The sequence below is a fragment of the Sciurus carolinensis genome, chromosome 2 (assembly GCF_902686445.1).
Source record: "Sciurus carolinensis chromosome 2, mSciCar1.2, whole genome shotgun sequence".
NCBI lineage: Eukaryota > Metazoa > Chordata > Mammalia > Rodentia > Sciuridae > Sciurus > Sciurus carolinensis.
This window is the reverse complement of record NC_062214.1, coordinates 109,910,160-109,934,649: the sequence shown is the minus strand read 5'-3', so window position 1 is coordinate 109,934,649 and position 24,490 is coordinate 109,910,160. Positions and strand designations below refer to the sequence as shown.

The following is a 24,490-nucleotide window of genomic DNA, read 5'->3' as shown; positions in this document are numbered from 1 at the left end:
TCCCATGTCAGAGCACCCCACACATGGACATTCCTATTCCCTTCTCTGAACAAGGAGATACCTGGGCTGGCCTGCCTTCATTGTAGGAGCTCTCTTTAACCTACTTGGGCTCTGAATTTCTGTGCTAGGCTACCCATGTTGGTTGATCCTCTTCACCCCACTCTCATGCCTGGTCTTCCCTCTGAATGGACACCCTCCTCTGATTCTCCCATACATTACCATCCATCTGTGGATACTCTCCTCACTCTTCACAGGTTCAAACATCTACTCTGGGTCACTACAGGTCTCCTTACTTTGACATTGTTTCCCACTTTGCTCTGTTCTGCTTAAGGATTTTTTTTTTACTCAATATCTTTATTTATTTTTATGTGGTGGTGAGGATCAAATCTAGTAGCTTACACATGCTAGGCAAGTACTCTACCACTGAGCTAAAACTCCAGCCCCCTCCTTAAGGAGTCTTTAAATAAAACTGAATTGTTCAGGAAAGGGAAAGGAAAGAATGCTGAAAAATTTTTAACATGAATATTGATTTTTAAGTGCTTCTCTATCTCATATGATATTTGGCCTTTATCTTATTGATATGAATTAATTATCCTGATTGATTTTTACTCATTATACTGATTGATTTCTAGAATAGATCCAATTTAGTTTTGATATATATTTTTTTATGTATTGTTGGATTTGAATTCTCATATTTTATTTGAGGTTGCGGCATCTATGTTCTGGTGAAATTTGCTGTTAGTGGTCATCTTCCTTTCCCTTTCCTCCTCTCTGCTTCCTCTTTCTACCTCATCTTCTATTTCTCCTTTGTCAGGTACAGATACAAAGGTTATCTTTGTTTTCTAAAATGGACTGTTCTCTGAAAGATTTTTTTTAATAAGATTGGAGCTATTTCTTTCTTAAATATTTGATAGAATTCACCAACGAAGTCTTCTGGGTATGAAGACATTTTTTTAGTGAAAAGGTTTAATATCCATTTTTATAGCATCAGTTTTGGAAGGTTGTATTTCTCCAAAAGCATTCACTTCCTCTAAATTTAAAAAATTTCAAGGGCTGTGTTGTGGCTCAGTAATAGAGTACTTACCAACCATGTGTGAGGCTCTGGGTTTCATCCTCAGCACCATATAAAAAATAATTAAAATAAAATGAAAGTATTGTGTTCATCTACAACTAAAAAAGTTATTTTTAAATTACATAAAGAGGGCCGGGGCAGAGCTTAGTGGTAGAGTGCTCATCTTGCACAAGTTAGGCACTGGGTTCGATTCTCTGCACCACAAAAAACCAAAATAAAGGTATTGTCCATCTACAACTAAAAAAAAAAAAAAAATTTTTAATTCATGAAGTATTATGTCCTCTTGTAATTTTAGTAAATGTAGGTTTTTCTTTTTTCATTTCTAACATAGGTCATCTGTACATTGTCTCTTCTTAAGTGCTTATACTTATATCTGTCTTTTCAAAGAATCAACTTAGGCTTTGTGGATTTGTCACCAGAGAAGAGATGTCTCTGGAGGAGGGTCCACAGGGAAAGATGATTTCAACTCAGGACTAGTGGGGTTCTTGGCATACATGGTGGAAAAGAATTACAGCATGAACCACACAAAGATATAGACAAAGTTTTTTTAGGAAGTTGATACACATTCAAGGGAGAATGTGGGCTAACTTGAGAATGAGAAGCCCTTCCTTGGGTTGAGGTCTAGTATTTATAGAAAGGCTGTAAGACTGAGTATATCTCACTCTTTATCCTAAATCCCTGTCTTAGATTCTCCCCATTATAAGTTTATTTCATATTTTTAGTTTTTGTTCATATTTTTATTTTCTACTACTACTTTAAGTTTACTTTACTGAGTGAGTGTGTATATTAGTTATTCAGGATTGAATTCAGGGCTTCATGAATGCTAGGTAAGCTTTCCATCACTAAGCTACATCCCAAGTCACTTTTTTTAAAATTTATTTTTATTGTAAACAAATGGGATACATGTTGATTCTCTGTTTGTACATGGAGTAAAGGCATACCATTTGTGTAATCATACATTTACATAGGGTAGTGTTGTTTGATTCATTCTGTTATTTTTCCCTTCCCCCCACACCTCCCTCCCCTCTTTGCCCTCTATATAGTCCCTCCTTCCTCCATTCTTGCCCCCTCCCACCCCCATTATGTATCATCATCCACTTATCAGCGAGATCATTCTTCCTTTGGTTTTTTGAGATTGACTTATCTCACTTAGCATGATATTCTCCAATTTCATCCATTTGCCTGCAAATGCCATAATTTTATCATTCTTTATGGCTGAGTAATATTCCATTGTATATATATACCACACTTTCTTTATCCATTCATCAATTGAAGGACATCTAGGTTGGTTCCACAATCTGGCTATGGTGAATTGAGCAGCAATGAACATTGATGTGGCTGTATCTCTGTAGTATGCTGATTTTAAGTCCTTTGGGTATGGGCTGAGGAGTGAGATAGCTAGGTCAAACAGTGGTTCCATTCCAAGTTTTCTGAGGAATCTCCTCACTGCTTTCCAGAGTGGCTGCACTAATTTGCAACCCCACCACCAATGTATGAGTGTACCTTTTTCCCCGCATCCTCTCCAACACCTGTTGTTGCTTTTATTCTTGATAATTGCCATTCTAATTGGGGTGAGATGGAATCTTAGTATAGTTTTGATTTGCATTTCTCTTATCACTAGAGAAGTTTAACATTTTAACATATTTTAACATATCTGTCATTTTAACATATTTTAACATTTTAACAGATTTTAACATATCTGTTGATTGTTTGTAGATCTTCTGTGAAGTATCTATTCATTTTCTTAGCCCATTTGTTGATTAGATTATTTGTATTCTTGGTATAGAGTCTTGAGTTCTTTATAGATTCTGGAGATTAGTGCTCTATCTGAAGTATGAGTGGCAAAGATTTTCTCCCACTCTGTAGGCTCTTTCTTCACATTGCTGATAGTTTTCCTTTGCTGAGAGAAAGCTTTTTAGTTTGAATCTATCCCAGTTGTTGATTCTTGCTTTTATTTCTTGTGCTATGGGAGTCCTGTTAAGGAAGTCTGATCCTAAATTGACATGTTGAAGATTTGAACCTACTTTTTCTTCTATAAGACGAAGGGTCTCTGGTCTGATTCCGAGGTCCTTGATCCATTTTGAGTTGATTTTGTGCAGTGTGAGAGATAGGGATTTAGTTTCATTCTGTTGCATATGGATTTCCAGTTTTCCCAGCACCATTTGTTGAAGAGGCTATCTTTTCTCCATTGCATATTTTTGGCCCCTTTGTCTAGTATGAGAAAATTGTATTTATTTGGGTTTGTGTCCGTGTCCTCTATTCTGTACCATTGATCTACCTGTCTATTTTGGTACTAGTACCATGCTGTTTTTTTTTTTACTATTGCTTTGTAGTATAGTTGAAGATCTGGTATAGCGATACCCCTCTTTAATCTTCCTGCTAAGTATTGCTTTAGCTATTCTGGGTTTCTTATTCTTCCAGATGAATTTCATGATTGATTGCTCTATTTCTGTAAGGTACATCATTGGGATTTTAATTGGAATTGCATTGAATCTGTATAGCACTTTTGGTAGTATGGCCAATATTAATTATGCCTATCCAAGAACATGGGAGATCTTTCCATCTTCTAAGGTTTTCTTTAATTTCTTTCTTTAGTGTTCTGTAGTTCTCATTGTAGAGATCTTTCACCTCTTTTGTTAGATTGATTCACAAGTATTTTTTTTTTTTTGAGGCTACTGTGAATGGGATAGTTTTCCTAACTTCTCTTTCTGAAGATTCATCACTTATGTATAAAAATGCATTGGATTTATGAGCACTGATCTTATAACCTGCTACTTTACTGAATTCACTTATGAGTCCTAAAAGTTTTCTGGTGGAATTTCCCAGTTTCTCTAAATATATAATCATGTCATCAGCAAACAGGGATAGTTTGAGTTCTTCTTTTCCTATTTGTATCCCTTTAATTTCTTTGGTCTAATTGCTCTGGCTAGAGTTTCAAGGACAATGTTGAATAGAAGTGGTGAAAGAGGACATCCCTGCCTTGTTCCAGTTTTTAGGGGGGATGCTTTCAGTTTTTCACCATTTAGAATGATATTGGCCATGGGCTTAGCGTAGATGACCTTTACAATGTTGAGGTATGTTCCCACTATCCCTATTTTTTCTAGTGTTTTGAGCATGAAGGGATGCTGTATTTTATCAAATGCTTTTTCTGCATCTCTTGAAATAATCATGTGATTCTTGACTTTAAGTCTATTGATATGGTGAATTACATTTATTGATTTCCTGATGTTGAACCAACCTTGCATCCCTGGGATGAAACCCACTTGATCTTGGTGCACTATCTTTTGAATATATTTTTGTATGCGATTTGCTAAATTTTGTTGAGAATTTTGCATCAATGTTCATTAAGAATATTGGTCTGAAATTTTCTTTCCTCTATGTGTCTCTGTCTGGTTTAGGTATCGGGATGATATTGGCTTCATAGAATGAGTTTGGGAGGGTTCCCTCCTCTTCTATTTCATGAAATACTTTGAGAAGTATTGGAATGAGGTCTTCTTTAAAGGTTTTGTAGAACTCGGCTGAGAACCCATCTGGTCCCGGACTTTTCTTTGTTGGTAGGCTTTTGATGACTTCTTCTATTTCATTACTTGAAATTGGTCTATTTAAGTTGTCCTCGTGGTTCAGTTTAGGTAATTCATATGTGTCTAGAAACCTGTTGATGTCTTCGAGATTTTCTGATTTGTTGGAGTATAGATTTTCAAAATAGCTTCTAATTATATTTTGTATTTCACTCGTGTCCATAGTGATATTTCCTTGTTCATTCTGAATTTTAGTAATTTGAGTTTTCTCTCTCCTTTTCTTTGTTAGTGTGGCTAAGGGTTTATCAATTTTGTTTATTTTCTCAAAGAACCAACTATTTATTTTGTTAATTTTTTCTATTGTTTCTTTTGTTTCAATTCAGTGATTTCAGCTCTGATTTTAACTTTCCTGTCTTCTACTACTTTTGGTGTTGGTCTGTTTTTTTTCTAGGGCTTTGAGCTGTAGTGTTAAGTCATTTATTTGTTGATTTTTTTTCTTCTTTTATTGAATGCGCTCAATGAAATAAATTTTCCTCTAAGTACTGCTTTCATAGTGTCCCATTTTGATAAGATGTTTCTTTGTTCTCGTTTACCTCTAAGAATTTTTTTTATTTCCCTCCTGATGTCTTCTGTTATCCATTCATTATATAATAGCATATTGTTTAATCTCCAGGTGTTGGAGTAGTTTCCGTTTTTTACTCTGTCATTTATTTCTAATTTTAATCCATTATGATCTGATAGAATACAAGGTAGTATCTCTCTCTTCTTGTATTCGCTAACATTAACTTTATGGCATAAAATATGGTCTATTTTAGAGAAGGATCCATGTGCTGCTGAGAAGAAGGTATATTTGCTCTTTGTTGGATGGTATATTCTCTATATGTCCTTTAAGTCTAAATTATTGATTGTGTTATTGAGATCTGTGGTTTCTCTGTTCAATTTTTGTTTGGAAGATCTGTCCAGTGGTGAGAGAGGTGTGTTAAAATTGCCTAGTATTATTGTGTTGTGGTCTATTTGATTTCTGGAATTGAGAAGGATTTGTTTGACATACATGGATGAGCCACTGTTTGGGGCATAGATATTTATGATTGCTGTGTCTTCCTGATTTATGGTTTTCTTAAGCAGGATGAAATGTCCTTCTTTATCCCTTCTGATTAACTTTGGCTTAAAGTCCACATTATCTGAAACGAGGATGGATACTCCAGCTATTTTGCTGTGTCCATGTACATGGTATGTTTTTTCCCATCCTTTCACCTTTAGTCTATGGGTATATCTTTCTATGAGATGAGTCTCTTGCAGGCCGCATATTGTTGAATCTTTATTTTTAATCCATCCTGCCAGTTCTATATATTTTGATTGATGAGTTCAGGCCATTAATATTCAAGGTTATTATTGAGATATGATTTGTATTCCCAGTCATTTGGCTCATTTTTGTTTTTTGACATGACTCGGTTTCTCCTTTTTTTGGCTATTCCTTTAGGCTATTTCCTCCCTTTGCTGATATGCATCATTGTTTTTCATCTCTTCCTCATGGAATATTTTGCTGAGAATGTTCTGTAATGCTGGCTTTCTTTTTGTAAATTCTTTTAGTTTTTGTTTATCATGGAAGGATTTTATTTCATCATCAAATCTGAAGGTAATGTTTTGCTGGGTATAAGATTCTTGGTTGGCATCCATTTTGTTTCAGGGCTTGATAAATGTTGTTGCCTTCTAGCTTTTTGGGTCTGGATTGAAAAATCTGCTGATATCCTTATTGGTTTCCCCCTGAATGTAATTTGATTCTTTTCTCTCATGGCCTTTAAAATTCTGTCTTTATTTTGTATGTTAGGTATTTTCATAATAATGTGCCTTGGAGTGGGTCTGTTGTAATTTTGTGTATTTGGAGTCCTATAAGCCTCTTGAACTTGATTTTCCATTTCATTCTTCAGATCTGGGAAATTTTCTGATATTATTTCATTGAATAGATTGTTCATTCCTTTGGTTTGTTTCCCCAAGCCTTCCTCAATCCCAATAATTCTTAAATTTGGCCTTTTCATGATATCCCATAATTCTTGTAGATTCTGTTCATGATTTCTTACCATCTTCTCTGGTCAACTTTGTTTTCAAGATTAAATATTTTTTCTTCAATGTCTGAAGTTCTGTCTTCCAGGTGTTCTATCCTATTGGTTATGCTTTCTATGGAGTTATTAATTTGGTTTATTGTTTTCTTAGGATTTCTGTGTGTTTTTTTTCTTTTTTCAGTTTCTCTAACTCTATTGAAATGATCTTTTTTTTTTTTGACTTTTTTTTTATTATTGTAAACAAATGGGATACATGTTGTTTCTCTGTTTGTACATGGCGTAAAGGCATACCATTTGTGTAATCATAAATTTACATAGGGTAATGTTGTTTGATTCATTCTGTTACTTTTTTCCCCTTCCCCCCACCCCTGAAATGATCTTTTGCTTCCCGTATTTGCTTTTAGCTGTTGATTGGTGCAATCATTTAATGCCTGCATTTGCTCTTTCATCTTGTTCTTCAATGCCTGTATTTGCTCTTTCATCTCATCATTTGCTTCCCTGATCATTTTAATTATGTACATTCTGAACTCCCTGTCATTTCTTCTGCAATGCTGTCATTGGGTTTTATTGATATAGCATGTAGGTTTGTTTGGGACATTTTCTTCCCTTGTTTTCTCATATTGGTCAGATATCAGTGGGACTCTGAGATATTGCAGATTTCCTCTATTGGCTTATAGTGTCCCTGTAGATTTCAGTATATCACCTCCTAGCCTTCAGTAGCCTGAAGTCTTGGAGGCTACTGATAATGCAGTGCTTCTGAAGAAAGCTGCCCCTGGCCTGATGCTGGGTACATGTTTGGGAACTGGGTGTACTGGGAAAGCCTCTCACTGGTTGGATCTCCTCCGAGAAGCTAGCTGTGGATGGGACCTGCCATGGGATGGAGCCGGGCTGCTCGGGAAAGCTTCTCGCTGCCCCGCCCTGGTCAGAGAAGCTGCCTGTTGCCTGGGGCCCACCAGTGGGGGCTGGGTGTGCAAGGAAAGCTTCTCCCTGGGCGAGTGTGCTCCGAGAAGCTGGCTGTGGACAGGGCCTGCCACCGGATGGAGCCGGGCTGCTCAGGAAATCCTCTCGCTGTCTTGTCCTGGTCCGAGAAGCTGCCTGCGGACTGGGGCCCGTCACTGGGGGCTGGTGTGCACGGAAAGCCTCTTCCCGGGTGGATCTGCTTGGAGAAGCTGGCTGTGGACCGGGACCCACCGCTGGATGCAGGACTGGGGGCTGGGTGTGCTCAGAAAGCCTCTCACTGGGCAGGTCTGCTCCGAGAAGCTGGCTGTGGACTGGGCCTGTGGCCGGATGGAGCTGGGCTGCTCGGGGAAGCCTCTCGTCGCCCTGCCCTGGGTCCGAGAAGCTGCCCACTGTCTCTGCCTGCCGCCCGGACCAAGCTTCACCCAGTGGGAGCGACTCACCCAGCATCTCTGAGTTCGTTCGAGTCTCTCTATACCTCTCCTTCTTGAATCCTGAGTTCTGGAGCAACAGGAGATGCAGTCATCCTCTAGTCCACCATCTTGAAATCTCTTGTTGTGCCCAAAGGCTGGAGACCCCGCAAAGACCACCAGAGACCACGATCAATGCAAGCAACAAAGTGTCATTTATTAGCAAGCTCGAACCTGGTCCTCTGCGTCCTCGAAAACCAGTGACACTAAGAGGCCCCGAGCCCTCGTTAGCAGGGTTTATATAATGAAAGGCAAGCAGTTATACAGTGTTCTTCCTGATTGGTTAACATATACAATTGTAAAGCATGTTATCTTAAGTTCTGAGTCACCCTGACCTCCGAGAGGAGGGTTGTTGTTAGCAAGGTTTGCTCTTGGGTCAGCCCCCCTGGCCTTCACAGATAAGATGAGAGACGGAAAATTCTTTGCCACTTTCAGGAGGCTGGGGGCAGTTTGGGGAAGCCTGTGTTTATACAGGTGCGGGCTCCCTCTATCTTTCATTCCCCCTTCTCCAAGAGCATTTAGAGAGCCAATCTTGGGTCTCTATTGTTTTAACCCTTGCTGCTGCTTCACGGGCTGATATTGGGCCCTTAGCACCATTAGCTGTACTGTATTTATTCTATCCTTAACAAAAGCAATTAACCTATTGACTATACAAGGTCCTATAATTAAAGCTAGTAGCAACAATAATAGGGGTCCCACTATAGTGGACACCAGAGTAGTTAACCAAGGGGAAAAATTGAACCAGGATTCAAACCAGCTCTGACTAGCTTCCGATTCTTTCTTTCTGTTTGTTAGTCCTTCTCTGACTTTTGCCATGGATTCCCTCACTACTCCAGAATGATTAGCATAAAACTAACATTTTTCTCCCAGGGCTGCACATAGACCTCCTTGCTTACAGTCTTTAAAGGCAGGTAAATTTGGTAATTAATGAGCTTAGGAGATCCTTAACATTTTATTCTCCCAGGGGCAGTCTCCAACTTCCAGAGGCAGATGGCCTTCATGGCCTTCATTTCCCCAATTTGACCCGATCCCATATTTCTATACTAACTGCCTGTCCCCAATTCTTACTTCACTCTTAAGTGACTTTCCAAACAAATTAGACAGCCTGCTTCCCCCACAGATGCATGCACTGTGGAAATTGGTGGAATCAGTTGAGTCCATGATCAGTCTACTCCTTTGCTCTGAGCCTGAGATAAAGTAGAACATTATGGTGGAAAGATACGGCAGAGGAAAGCTGCTTGACTCATGGCAGCCTGAAAGCAGGGAGAAAGCCCACGTCACTTTTGAAAAAATTTTTTGGGGCTGGGGATGTAGCTCAGTTGGTAGAGTGCTTGTCTCGCAAGCATGAGGCCCTGGGTTCAATCCCCAGAACTGCAACAACAACAAAAAAAAAAAAAAAAAAGGAAAGAAGGAAAGAAAATAAATTTTTAAATTTTATTGAGACAGGGTCTTGTTAAATTGCCCTTGGCTGTCCTCAAGCTTACCATCCTTCCAAGTAGCGGAAATTACAGGAATGCAACATCATGCCTGACTAAATTCACTGGAATTTTAAGTTTTGTAAAATAAATGCTTAGCTTGTGGATTTTTTTTTTATCCTTTCCACTTTTCTGATAAGTTTCTTTATAGCTGTAAATTTTTTTAAATTACATAAAGAGGGCTGTGGTGGAGCTTAGTGGTAGAGTGCTCACCTCGCACAAGTTTAGGCACTGGGTTCGATTCTCAGCACCACAAGAAACCAAAATAAAGGTATTGTCCATCTACAACTAAAAAAAATTTTTTTTTTAATTCATGAAGTATAATCTCCTCTTGTAATTTTATTAAATATAGGTTTTTCTTTTTTCATTTCTAACATAGGTCATCTGTATATTGTCTGATGTAAGCATGTATTAGCTTATTGCACCTGTTTTAATGCCTAGTAGTTTCATCATTATTCAGTTTTAAAAGTATATAATTTCCATTATATCTTTTTTGACCCATGTGTTATTTAGAAATGTTTCTTAATTTTCAAGAATTTAGAAGTTTTCTATTGTATTTTTGTTTTGGTTGTTTAGTTTAATAGTATTGAGATCAGAGAATATGCTCCATAAGATCTTACCCAAAAAATACTTTCTGAGCCTGGCAGGATGATACATGCCTGTAATCCCAACAGCTCAGGAGGCTGAGGCAGAAGAAATACAAATCTGATGTCAGCCTCAGCAACATAGTGAGGCCCTAAGCAACCTAAAGAGACCTCCTTGCACATGCTAGGCAAGTGTTCTACCATTGAGCTATGTCCCCAGCCCTTTTAAATTTTATTTTGAGACAGGGTCTTACTAAATTGCCAAGACTGGCCTTGAACTTGCAAGCCTCCTACCTTAGCCTTTCAAGTAACTGGGATTATAGGCATGTGCCATTGCACCCTGCACCCTCCCATATACTTTAAATCATATCTAGATAACCTGTAATACCTAATTCCATGTGAATGCTATGTAAATAGTTGTCATCTTGTGTTGTTTCCTTTTTAAATTATTTTCGAATGTATTATTTTTAACTTTTTTTTTCTTCAAATTTTCAGTCTACTGTTGGTAGAATCTATGGATGCAAAATTTAGGACAAGGAAGGCCAAGGTTTTCTGTAGGAGGGTCTGCTGTTGACATTGCTTTTAGTTGATTGAAAATATATTTTTTTCCCTTTTATTATGGGTTCTTGCTGTGTTGCCCAGGCTGATCTTGAACTCATGGACTCAAACAATTCTCTTGCCTCATTCTCCCACGTAGCTGGGTCTATAGGCATATACCACTGTGCCCAGCTTGAAAATGTCTTTATTCCTTGTATATTCTTGGAGGAAAGTTTGCTCAGTATAGAATTTTAAGTTGATGGCTATTTTCTTTTAGAAATTAAAAATTAGCTAGGTGCTGTGGTACATGCTTGTAATCCCAGCAACTGGGGAGGCTGAGGCAGAAGAATTGCAAGTTTGAAGCCAACCTCAGCAACTTAGTGAGGCCCTAAGCAGGACCCTGTCTCAAAATAAAAAGGGCTGTGGATGTGGTTCAGTGGTAAATTACCCCTAGGTTCAATCCCCAGTGTCTCCCTGCCAAAAAAAAATTCCATTATCTTCTACCTTTCATTGTCCTTATTAAGAATTCATCTCTCTCTGTCATGGGGCTGGGGTTGTGGTCCAGTGGTAGAGTGCTTGTCTAGCTTGTGTGAAGCACTGAGTTCAATTTTCAGCACCCAGTGAATAGGGTCCATCAACAACTAAAAATATATAAAAATAATTTTTAAAAAAATTCATCTCTCAATCTAATTATTTTAAGATTTTTCTTTTTGTCTCTGATGTTTAGCAATTTGTCATAAAGTTCCCAGGGTAGATTTAAAATCTTTGAAAAATCAAACTGGGTTTTTTGAATTTTTTTATATTTACATAAATGAATACGTATATATCTGATTAAAAATAAGTGTATTTTAATCAGTTTTGCGAAGTTCTTTGCCACTATTTTTTCTGATTTTTTTTTTTTTTTTTTTTGGTACTGGGAATTGAACCCAGGGGCACTTAACCACTGAGCCACATCCTCAGCCCCTTTTTATATTTTATTAGAGACAGGGTCTCCCTGAGTTGCTTTGGTCCTACGTTGCTGAGGCTGGTTTTGAACTCATAATCCTCCTGCCTCAGCCTCCCGAGCTGCTGGAATTACAGGCATGCACCACTGTACCTGGCTTCTGATACTACTTTTATCCCATTGTGTTCTTTGCTTCTGGGACTCCAATTATAGGCATATTATATCTATTTTCTATATACTCTGACTCTTAATCTCTATGTTTTTTGGGTTTTTTTGTCTTTTTCTGCTGAATTTTGGATGTTTATGACCTAACTTCCTGTTCGCGCTAATTCTCCAGCTCTAACTTGCTACTAAACTTAAATATCAAGTTATTTTTCACTTATAGTATTTTTCATTCCTTGAACCTCCATGTGAATCTTTCATTATAGTTTCCAGTTTTCTCTGAAAATCTTTCTATCCCGTCTTTTTGGTCTTTGAATACAGTAAACAGAGTTACTTTAAAGTTTGTCTGCTAACTCCAATTTTTGAGTCTTTCTTAGGTTTCTTTCTATTACCTTTTTTTCCACCCTAGTACTAGAGATTGAACCCAATGCCTCACACATGCTAGGCAAGTGCTTTACCACTAAGCTATATCCTCAGCTCTTTATCTTCTTGAGACAGGTCTTGTTAAATTTCCTAGGCTGATCTTGAACTTGAGATCCTCCTCCCTCAGCTTCCTGTAACTAGAATTACAAGAGTGTGCCTCCATGCCCAATTGACTATTATTTTTGCTAATAGCATTTATGTTGCCAGATCTACTTATGTGTTTGGTTTGCTATAATTTCTTTGCTAGACAATATTTGCAAAATTGTTAATAGAATAATTTAGAAGTGTAGAACAATGATGTCTTCCTCTACAAAAAACATATTTATTTGCACTAGGTTTCTGTGCACACTAGTGGTTGAGAATCACCTCATTTTAGTTTAAGGTTTGAAAATGTTCAAAGCTTAGAAGCAGTCCTTTAAAAGGATTATTTACTTCTGATTTAAGCTATTCTTGTATTATGGTCCTTTGACTTTTCCTTTCAAAGAAGTGGAGGATCCACTTTGAATGGGCTCTGAACTCCAATCCTGTCTCCCAATTCCTGACAGTTTGTCAAAATACTCTCAGTCACTTCCCCTCAAGATTTGGAAAATGTCCTTAGGGGTATGATAAGCATTCCCAAATGTTGAATTTATCTCTCTGGTTCTCCATCTAACCTAGTTTACAGCCTGAAAAATTTTCACTATCTGGTTATCTCTCTGTGCCTTTAAGCAGATGTCTTCTGTTTTCTATGTAGCTTTTTCTAGTAGTCTTTAGTGCTCTATATTATCTAATTTGCTATTATCAAAAGTAGAATGTCTCCCTACTCTGTTAAAAGTTTTAATTCTATCATGAAAAATTTTGAATATATGCAGTGTTAGACACACTTGTATAATGATCCACATGTGCTTGTTATTCAGTTATAACCATTAATTCTTGGCCACTCCTGACTTATCTACATTGGCTTTCACTTCCATCATCCTTCATTATTTTTAGGCAAATTCCAGATGTCACATTAGCCTAACTATAAACATTTTAGTATGTAACACTAAAGATAAGGACCATTAAAAAATATAACCACAAAACTATTATCACATCTAAATAATGAGAATTCCTTAATATAGTAAATCCAGTAACTCTTAAAATATCTTTGTTAATTTTTGATACAATTGTATTTAGCAGTAGGCTTACAAAGTTACTTTGCTCTGAAACTATGATACTATATACAGATTCTCTAGAATGGTTATAAAGGCCCTTTGTGACTTGATCAATACCAGCCATAATTTTTTTTTTTTTTTACATACTTAGGTTACTTTTCACCTGTCAAAAACCTACCCATTCTGTAGTGGCTCACTTTAAGTCTTTCTACCATGGAACTTTCCATGAATACTGCTCTGATTTCCTTGGTGTTTCTTTTATTTCTGTGGCACTTGTCTGTACTATCTTGTGTAGACAATAAAACTTCTCTTGATTGTAAACTGCTGAGGTGGGAGCAATAGAATTGTGTACAGCATATATTTTATATGCTGAACCAAGTCTGCCACCTTGTGGGAAGAATAGCACTGGCCCATCTCAGGAATCCTGTGGGTCAAATGAGGAAATATATGAGAACATTTTGTGTAACCTGAATAACAAAATTATAAGAAATCATTAGCATAGGTATTACATGAATTCTAGATCATAATGTCTGAGGGAAGAAACCTGTGCAGAGCCCATCACCTGTACCTAACAGTAGGTTTCCAATAAGTATTTGTTGATTTTTTTATCTGAATGGAGTTAGCTATTTCCTCATCCTTTTTTATTAAATGATGTGAAAAATGAGTGATAAAGACCTACATGAAAAGGTTAAACTCTATCAAAAATTTTATTTTTATTTCTTTTATTCCCCTCATAAATATGGCAGGTCTGTCTCAACATGTAGTTACCAACTATAAGCAAGTAATTCAACTCTTGGAGGAGGGAATAGCAAACAGGTAACAGGTTTGTTTGTTCCCATCATTTTTTCCCACCTCATTCTCCTGCCCTGTGTTCTGTTCCCCTTTGGAGTGCATGACAACACTTACAACTGTCTCTGTCTGCAGCTCCCTGCTCTACCAGGAGGCCCTTCTCAGAATAGTAGTGTACCCAGGGTAAGGGGCAATGACTAAGATTTAGTGCTTTTCTCACTACAAATAAAAGGAAGTTTGTTCTGGATATAATAGTATTAGGCAGTAAACCCAGATATTACTAGTATACTTTTGTTTTAAAATATACAACTTTTCCTACTATGATCAAATAAAGATTCTTGCCTGAATTGTCCTTTCCTCAGACTTGACAAAGATGAATATAGCATAAAACTTTGCAGAAAGTCATTTGTCTTCTAGGTTTGCCTACTTACAAGGTTAACCCCCAAAGACTATTTTGAATCTGCTACAAATAAATCTAAAGACTCTTCTAAAAGGAGTTGTAAATTGTGATAACATTCCATGTTTTTAGTTACTATGAAATACTCAGAATTATTGATAAATAATAAACTGGGTGCAGTTTTATTTTCCCTGAAAGAAGAAAAAGTATTTAAAGTCTTCTATTTAACCTGCTATATTAATAGCAGTTCCCTTATTTTAACTGAAAATAAAGGGAAAATTTAATATTCTGTTCTTGGGGTTTCATAGCACTCTCCAAGAGGATCTTGCATCTGGTCTTTAAGATACGCTGAACTTGATCCTTAAGTGTCAGGCTTCACATTTTTATTCTTTAACCTTGAATTATGAGATCAGCCTCAAGATTTTGACCTTGTCTTCCATTCTTTAGTTCCCATGAGAAAAGAAGTCAATGAAATAGTCTGAGAGAGTCCTAAACAGAAGTGCGATGGACTTAGATAAAGGGAGGACTCCTGACTGTAAGGGTTAACACTAAATGGATTTCTAAGGGAGTATGAATTCCTTCTGGTTTAGGCATAACATTGATATAATTCAAGATCTGATTTCGAAAGCCTTTCTCATACTGTAAGATTAACATTCTGCTTCACAACTTACCTTCTCTGTCATTGAGATTTTTTTCTCTAGCAAACTGTCTACCTGTATTTGTTTTATTTAAATGGGTTTGTCTAGCTGGGTGTGGTGGTGCACACCTATAATCACAGCAATTTGGGAGGCTGAGGCAGAAGGATCGCAAGTTCAAAGCCAGCCTCAGCAACTTAGCAAGAGGGAGACCCTGTTTCTAAATAAAATACAAAAAAGGGCTGGGCATGTTGCTCAGTGGTTAAGTGCCCTTGGATTCAATTCGAAGTAGCTAAAATAAAATGAAATTAAAAAATGGATTTGTCTTAGGGATACTTTTCCTGATTGATCTCACTCTAATATTCCCCTTTTCACTCTGACTTGCTTTCATCACTTAAAAAACAGTTTTAATGTGGGTTAATATGTAACCTTTCTCCCATTTATTCTCACATATCAACACCTAGAATGCTGCTTCTCCCTTCTTTGGACCTCTTTCCTAACTGTTCTAGACTTCATATGAAGTTTTATGTTTCTCACCTGTGACCTTCAGTACTAACATTTCTTTTGTTCCCCATGAATCATTTAGAGTACACCATGCATAAAAAATTTTTATACTGTCTTCTCTTATGAACACAGAATCACAGCAGCCACCCATGTTCACGAGGCCAGCAGCAGATCCCATGCCATCTTCACCATCCACTACACTCAGGTTTGTTACTCCTCAAATTTGGTGAGCTTTCTTTTTCTTGTTCCTTTTGATGGTTTTCTTTTTCTTCTACCCATCTACTTATAGTTTCTCTGATATGACCTAATAATATAAAGGACCTATACATAATCTATTGAGCTATACCTTAAAGACATCCCAATATTTTCTACTTATATTTTGCTTTTAACATTTTGGAACACTTTTCATGTCATTTAACCAGTACATGTTTATTTTAATGAAAATCAAGGTTGAAATGAAAATGAGCATTAAAATGGAGAAGTAAAAAATTCACTTCCATTATAATGGGGTGAGGAACTTGACAAATCCAGTCCCCCAAAAGCAACTTTAAAGCTGTATTCTGAAGATAGACTGAACGCATATAACAAATTGAGAAGCAGTTATTCAAGAAACTACTGAATTTTAGGTAAAAATAGTACAAATGTATGACGTTCTTACTTTGAGCTGCTCCCATCCTCACCAATACCATCAGCTCTGTCAATGGGGAAGTTCAGTCAGGGAAGCAAAGACCATGAAAACCAGAAATTTTCTATTACTGCTGCTAGAGAGATTCACTTGATTTTGAACATTGTCACTTAAAGTGGTAATCTTTGTGGAGAAAGGATCAAAAAGAGTTAGTGACACCATTAGCCTTAGGTGTGGGTCTGTTGCAGGCAAGACACAGCCTGGCAGACTATCTGGGGATTTCATAGAGAATTTTAGGAAATGATACAGTCATAAGAGTTTGATAAGTTTCTGTCATATCCTGGGTTCCAAAAGCTGTGTACACCACAGCAGACACTAATTGGGCCATGCCACCCACAAAGCCCTAACAGAACCTGCACATATGTGCAAAAGGAAGCACAAGAGGGCCATGTAGCAGTGAATTCTACAGTATATTCTCTAATATGTCTAGTATTCAGTAAAAAATGAGTAGACATATAAAAGCATAAGAAACTGATCTATGCTTAGGGGGATAAAAACCAGTAGAAACAAACTCTAAATACCCCAGATGTGAGAATTAGCATAAAAAGTCTCCAGCAGATAATGTAACTATATTCAAAGAACAGAAACAAAGCATGTTCCAAGTACTAAAGGAAAACCTGATGACAGTGACTCAATGGGAAATCTCAACAAAGTGATGGAAATTAATTTTTAAACAGGCACTAGGATTGAAATGTATAATATGGAAATTAAAAATTCACGAGTAGAACTAATAGTAGATTTTAGATGGCAGAACAATTAGTGAACTTGAATACAAATCAGTAGAAATCATTTTTCAGGAGAGAGTAAAAATATTGAAGTAAAAATGTGAACACAGATGTATGGAACATCAAGTGTCCCAGCATGCATGATGAAAATACCAAAAGGAAGATAGAAACCAGGCTATTTTTTTTGAAACATTGAAAAATAATGACCTGTAATTTCTCAAATTTGTTTAAAATTATTTATAGATCTCTGAAGCTCAAGAACTCCAGTTAAAATCAACACAGACAGTTGGGCGTGGTGGTCCACACCTATAATCTCAGCAACTTGGGAGTCTAAGACAGGAGGATTGCAAGTTTGAGGCCAGCATCAGCAACTAAGCAAGACCCTTTCTGAAAATAAAAAATAAAAAGGATTGGACATATACTTCAGTAGTAAAGCCTCTTGGGTTCAATCCCTAGTATGAAAGAAAGAAAGAGAGAGAGAGAGAGAGAGAGAGAGAGAGAGAGAAGGAAGGAAGGAAGGAAGGAAGGAAGACAAAGAAAAGAAAAGAAAGAAACTAGAGCATTACTGAGATTGCTAGTTGCTCTACATTATAAGAAAAACTCAATGAAATCTTTTAGGCTGAACGGAGGTGATAAAAAAGTAACCCAAATCCACAGGACGAAATGAAATATTCTAGGAATGGCAAATATGTGAGTAAATATGAAAGGCTACATAAATATATTTCATTTCTTCTAGTATCATTAAAAGAATAAATTTATATAAAGCAATAATTCTACACTGTACTGTACCCTGTCATTGTATACACATTGTTGTATGTGCACATTGTATATTTTGACAGTAATAGCACTAGGTAGCTGGGGGGGGCAAAAGAAACATTGTATCAAAGTTTCTATATTTTATAGAAATTAAGTTAGTGTTTTGAAGGTCACATGTTAAGGTGCACAGTGTGATCTATAGAGCAATCACAATGAAAATAGTTAAAAATATAATTTAAAAAATCAACAGAAATTAAAATGGTATGCTACAAAAGTACATTCTACAAAGTGTAGTTAAGCCTATGATGGTTGTGCTGTACTGAACACATACAGATTTCTTTTCATTGTTTCCTGAACCATACAGTATATCAGTTATTTACATAACATTTACCTTGTGTTAGGTATCGTACGCAATCTAAAGATGAATTAAAATATACTGGAGGGTGTTGTGTAGGTTCTATGCAAATACTATGCATAGAACCTACGCATAGTATATAAGATATACTTATATAAGATACTTGAGCATCCACAGATTGTTATCCACAGAAGTTCTAGAATCAATCTCCCATGGATACTGATTTAACAGAGAGAGGACAGTGAGAGTAACCAAAACCAAACCAAACCAAAACAAAAAGACCAACATAAGATGTATGGAATATAAATAGCAAAACAACAGATGTGATTCTGAACACATCAGTAATTACATAAGTATGAATATGGTTAAAGTTGTCAAACAGTGAAAGCAAGACGATCTATATGCTATACACACACACACACATACACACAAACATATATTCAATGACACAAAGTAAAAATAGTGGAAAGATATACAATACAATACTATTAGTAAACATAAGGGAACCAGAATACTACATTAATGTCAGGCAAAAGTATTTTAAGACTAGAGACAAAAAGGACATTTTTTGCTGTGTGTGGTGGCGCCCACCTGTAATCCCAGCAGCTCCCAAGGCTGAGGCAGGAGGATCACTAGTTCAAAGCAGACTCAGCAAAAGTTAGGTGCTAAGTAACTCAGTGAGACCCTGTCTGTAAATAAAATACAAAATAGGACTGGGAATGTGGCTCACTGATTTAGTGCCCCTGAGTTCAATTCCTGGTGCCCACCCCTAAAAAAGTACATTTTGATAAAGAGTTAGTGTCAAGATATTATAATTATATATACTTAAATAAATAATTCAGCATCAATACTTCACTTTCAGTAATTGGTAGAACAATCAGACAAAAGTCAGCAAACTACTAGAACATTTGAACAATATCAACAAACATGATTTGACATTTACAGGACACTCCACTGAACACCTGCAAAACACCTTAATGTCAAGCAGTATGTGAACATTCTCAAGGATAAACCAGATACTCCATAAAGCTAAAGTAATCAAGAGAATGTGGCATTAATGCTAAGACAAAAAATAGATCAGTGGAATGGAATAGAACTTAAAATAGACCTACACAAAATATTTAATCTTGAAAATAAAGTTGACCAAACAGAGAAGATGGTAAGAAATCATGAATGGAAACTCCAAGAACTCTGAGACATCATGAAAAGACCAAATTTAAGAATTATTGGGATTGAGGAAGGCACAGACATACAAACCAAAGGAATGAACAACCTATTCAGTGATAATATCAGGAAATTTCCCAAACCTGAAGAATGAAATGAAAAATAAACTACAAGAGGCTTTCAGAACACCAAATGCACCAAATTACAACAGATCTACACCAAGGCACATCATAATGAAAATGCCTAACTTACAAAATAAAGATAGGATCTTGAAGCCTGCGAGAGAAAAGCATCAGATTACACATAGGGAGAAACCTATATGGATATCAGCGGATTTCCCAACCCAACACCCTAAAAGCTAGAAAGGCCTGGAACAATATACTTCAAGCTCTAATAGAACATGGTTGCCAACCAAGAATCTTATATCCAGCAAAATTAACCTTCAGATTTGAAGATGAAATAAAATCCTTCCATGATAAACAAAAGTTTAAAGAATTTACAAATAAAAAGCTTGCTCTGCAGAATATTCTCAACAAAATATTTCATGAGGAAGAAATGTAAAACAACAATGCAGGTCAGCAAAAGGAGGAACTACCCTAAAGGAAAAACCAATCAAAGGAGAAACCAAGTCAAGTTAAAAACCAAAAATAAACCCAAATGACTGGGAATACAAATTGTATCTCAATAATGACCCTGAATGTTAATGGCCTAAACTCATCAACCAAAAGGCAAAGACTGGCAGATTGGATTTAAAAAAAAAGATCCAATAATATGCTGCCTTCAAGAGACTCATCTCACAGAAAAAGACATCCACAGACTAAAGTGAAAGAATGGGAAAAAACATACCATGCACACAGACTCAGTAAAAAGTGGGGATTTTCATCCTTATATCAGATAAAGTGGACTTCAATCCAAAATTAGTCAGAAGGACAAAGAAGGACATTTCATACTCCTTAAGGGAACCATAAATCAGGAAGACATAATGATCATAAATATTTATGGCCTAAACAATGGCATATTCATGTACATCAAACAAGTCCTTCTCAATTTCAGGAATCAAATAGAGCACGACATAATAATTCTGGGTGACTTTAACATACCACTGTCACCTCTGGATAGATCGTCCAAACAAAAACTAAACAAACCATAGAACTCAATAATACAATCAATAACTTAGACTTAACAGATATAATATAGAATAGTCTATCCAGCAATGAGCAAATACACTTTCTTCTTAGCAGCACATGGATTCTTCTCTATATTAGACTATATGTTATGCCACAAAGCAACCCTTAGAAAATGCAAAATAATAGAGATACTACCATGTGTTCTATCAGATCATAATGGAATGAAATTATAAATCAATGACAAAATAAAAAACAAACTACTCCAATACTTGGAGACTAAATAATATGCTATTGAATGAAGCATGGGTAACAGAAAACATCAGGGAGGAAATAAAAAAAATTCTTAGAGTTAAAAGAGAATGATGATACTACATATCAAAATCTCTGGGACACTATGAAAGCAGTACTAAGAGGAAAATTCATTGCATGGAGCACATTCAAGAAAATAATAAAAAGTGAACAACTAAATGACCTAATATTACATCTCAAAGTCCTAGAAAAAAAGAACAGAACAACATCAAAAGTAGTAGAAAACAGGAAGTAATTAAAATCAGAGCTGAAATCAATGAAATTGAAGCAAAAGAAACAATTCAAAAAATTGAGAAAACAAAAAGTTGGTTCTTTGAAAAAGTAAACAAAATACATAAACCCTTAATCATACTAACAAAGAGAAGAGAGAAAACTCAGATTACTAAAATTCATGATGAAAAAGGAAATATCACAACAGACACCACTGAAATACATAAAAGAAGCTTCTTTAAACATCTGTAGTCCAGAAAAATAGAAAATCTCAAAGACACTGACAAATTTCTAGAGACATATGATCCTCCCAAACTGAACCAGGAAAACGTACACAATTTAAACAAAACTATTTCAAGAAATGAAAAGAAGAAGCCATCAATAGCTTACCAACCAAGAAAAGCCCAGGACCACATGGATTCTCAGCTGAGTTCTACGAGACCTTCAAGAACTTACGCCAGGCGTTTCAAGATGGCGGACTAGAGGGTGGCTGCATTTCATGTTGCTCCAGGACTCAGGATTCAAGAAGAGAAGATATTGAGAGACTTGGGACCAACTCAAAGTCACCGGGTGAGTCTCTCCCATTGGGGAGGTGTCCTAGATGGGGCGGTAGTCCTGGAACGCAGGGAACTTTGTGAAGTAGAGTTGCCCAACGAGACACCCTCCCCCCATTGGAGCAGTGAACTCTGACAACTGGGAGCATTGTAGAGGAGGCCGCTCAGCACAACGCTTGGACTCGGAGCAACCCACTGGGGCTCCAGGTGGCTTCCCGGAGGAGGAGCTACGTGGCAAGCTGTTTGGACTCAGAGCGACCACTCCTGAACTCCTGGGGGCTGCCCGGAGGAGGAGGAGGAGCGCGGCAGGTCGCTTGAACTCGGAATGACTGCACCAGGGCTACGGGCGGTTGTCGGGAGGAGGAGGTGCGCAGTGAGTTGCTTGGACTCCTAGTGACCGAACCAGAACACCAGGTGGCTGCCCGGAGGAAGACGCGTGTGGTGGGTCGCTGGGACTTGGAGCGACTGTACGGGGCTCCAGGTGGCTGCTCAGAGGAGGGTCCGCACAGCCAGGCAATTAGGTGCAGAGCAGGGTCCCAGGACCTAGGTGGCTTCTTGGTGGAAGAGCCGCACAGAGACAAGCTGAGGGGCAGAGCAAAGGTTCCAGGACTGCAGGAGCTTCTCTGAGGAGGGGCAGCCTAAGGAGACTCGTCTGTGAAGAGTGAGGCTCCCAGGCCCAGGAGGTAGGTCCGGGCCCCTGGGAACGTTGCAGAGGAAGGCAGCCCAGCCCAGGTGGTAGTTGTGGATTGAGGGGAACCTCTAGGAGGGGAACTGACCAGCGAGACCTCCCCACCGGGTGAGTCTTCCCCGCCGGGTGAGGTTTTCCCACAAGGACGGTAAAACCAGAGACAGAGACCCAACAGGCCTTGCCTCAGCCCACAGCCTAGTTCCCCTTTGGATGACCATTGTTCAACAAGTGGAGGCACCTCTGCTCACTAGCAGGGAATATACCCCACCTGAAGGCCACCACCCCTAGAGAGGCAGTTTCCTTGTGGGGCACCGCATTATCAACTTCCTCCAAGACTTCAGGCTACTGAAGGCTAAGAGGGGATATACTAGAAATCTTCAGGGACATTATAAGTCAATAGAGGAAATCTGCAATATCTCAGCGGTCCACTGATTCCTGAACAATATGAGAAAACAAGGGAAGAAAATGTCCCAAACAAATCTAGATGTTACATCAATAAAATCCAATGACAGCATGGCAGAAGAAATGACAGAAAGGGAGTTCAGAATGTACATAATTGAAATGATCAGGGAAGCAAATGATGAGATGAAAGAGCAAATGCAGGCATTGAATGATTGCACCAATCGACAGTTAAAAGAGCAAATATAGGAAGCAAAAGATCATTTCAATAAAGAGTTAGAGATATTGAAAAAAACCCAAACAGAAATCCTTGAAATGAAGGAAACAATAAACCAAATTAAGAACTCCATAGAAAGCACAACCAAGAGGATAGAACACCTGGAAGATAGAACCTCAGATTTTTTGTTTTGTTTTGTTTTTGTTTTTGCAGTACTGGGGATCAAACTCAGGCCTTGTGCTTGCAAGGCAAGCACTCTACCAGCTGAGCTATCTCCCCAGCCCAGAACCTCAGATATTGAAGACAAAATATTTAACCTTGAAAACAATGTTGACCAAACAGAGAAGATGGTAAGAAATCATGAACAGAGTCTCCAAGGACTATGGGGTATCATGAAAAGACCAAATTTAAGAATTATTGGGATTGAGGAAGGCTTAGAGAAACAAACCAAAGGAATGAACAATCTATTCAATGAAATAATATCAGAAAATTTCCCAAATCTGAAGAATGAAATGGAAAATCAATTCAAGAGACTTATAGGACTCCAAATACACAAAATTACAACAGACCCACACCAAGGCACATTATTATGAAAATACCTAACATACAAAATAAAGACAGAATTGTAAAGGCTGTGAGAGAAAATAACCAAATTACACTCAGGGGGAAACCAATACGGATATCAGCAGACTTTTCAATCCAGACCCTAAAAGCTAGAAGGGCCTGGAACAACATTTTTCAAGCCCTGAAAGAAAACGGATGCCAACCAAGGATTTTATACCCAGCTAAACTTACCTTCAAATTTGACGATGAAATAAATCCTTCCATGATAAACAAAAGCTAAAAGAATTTACAAAAAGAAAGTCAACATTACAGAACATTCTCAGCAAATATTCCATGAGCAAGAGATGAAAAACAAAGAAGCAAATCAGCAAAGGGAGGAAATATCCTAAAGGAATTGTCTAATAAAGGAGGAACCAAGTCGTGTCAAAAAAAATAAATAAATAAAAATTTTAAAAATGAACCAAATGACCGGGAATACAAATCATATCTCAATAATAACCCTGAATGTTAATGGCCTGAACTTATCAATCAAAAGACATAGACTGGCAGATTGGATTAAAAAGAAAGATCCAACAATATGTTGCCTGCAAGAGACTCATCTCATAAAAAGAGATACCCATAGACTAATGGTGAAAGGATGGGGAAAAAATACCATGCACATGGACTCAGCAAAAAAGCTGGGGTATCCATCCTCATTTCAGGTAATGTGGACTTCAAGCCAAAGTTAGTCAGAAGGGATAAAGAAGGACATTTCATCCTGCTTAAGGGAAGCATAAATCAGCAAGACATAACAATTATAAACATCTATGCCCCAAACAGTGGCTCATCCATGTATGTCAAACAAATCCTTCTCAATTTCAGAAACCAAATAGACCATAACACAATAATACTAGGTGATTTTAACATGCCTCTCTCACCACTGGACAGATCTTCCAAACAAAAATTGAACAAAGAAACCATAGAACTCAATAACACAATCAATAATTTAGACTTAACAGACATTTATAGAATATACCATTTATAGAATATACCATTAAACAATATGCTATTATATGATGAATGGATAACAGAAGATATT

At 37.4% G+C, this 24,490-nt stretch overlaps 1 protein-coding gene across 1 annotated transcript in view; it reads left to right on the top strand.

Moving 5' to 3' along the window:
- Stard9 (StAR related lipid transfer domain containing 9) overlaps nucleotides 1-24,490 on the top strand; it is a 73,909-nt gene that overhangs the window by 12,403 nt on the left and 37,016 nt on the right. The window contains exons 2-3 of the mRNA XM_047542423.1: nucleotides 14,081-14,150; nucleotides 15,792-15,864. Coding sequence (XP_047398379.1) covers nucleotides 14,081-14,150; nucleotides 15,792-15,864 — 143 coding nt within the window. The remainder of the gene's footprint in view (nucleotides 1-14,080; nucleotides 14,151-15,791; nucleotides 15,865-24,490) is intronic.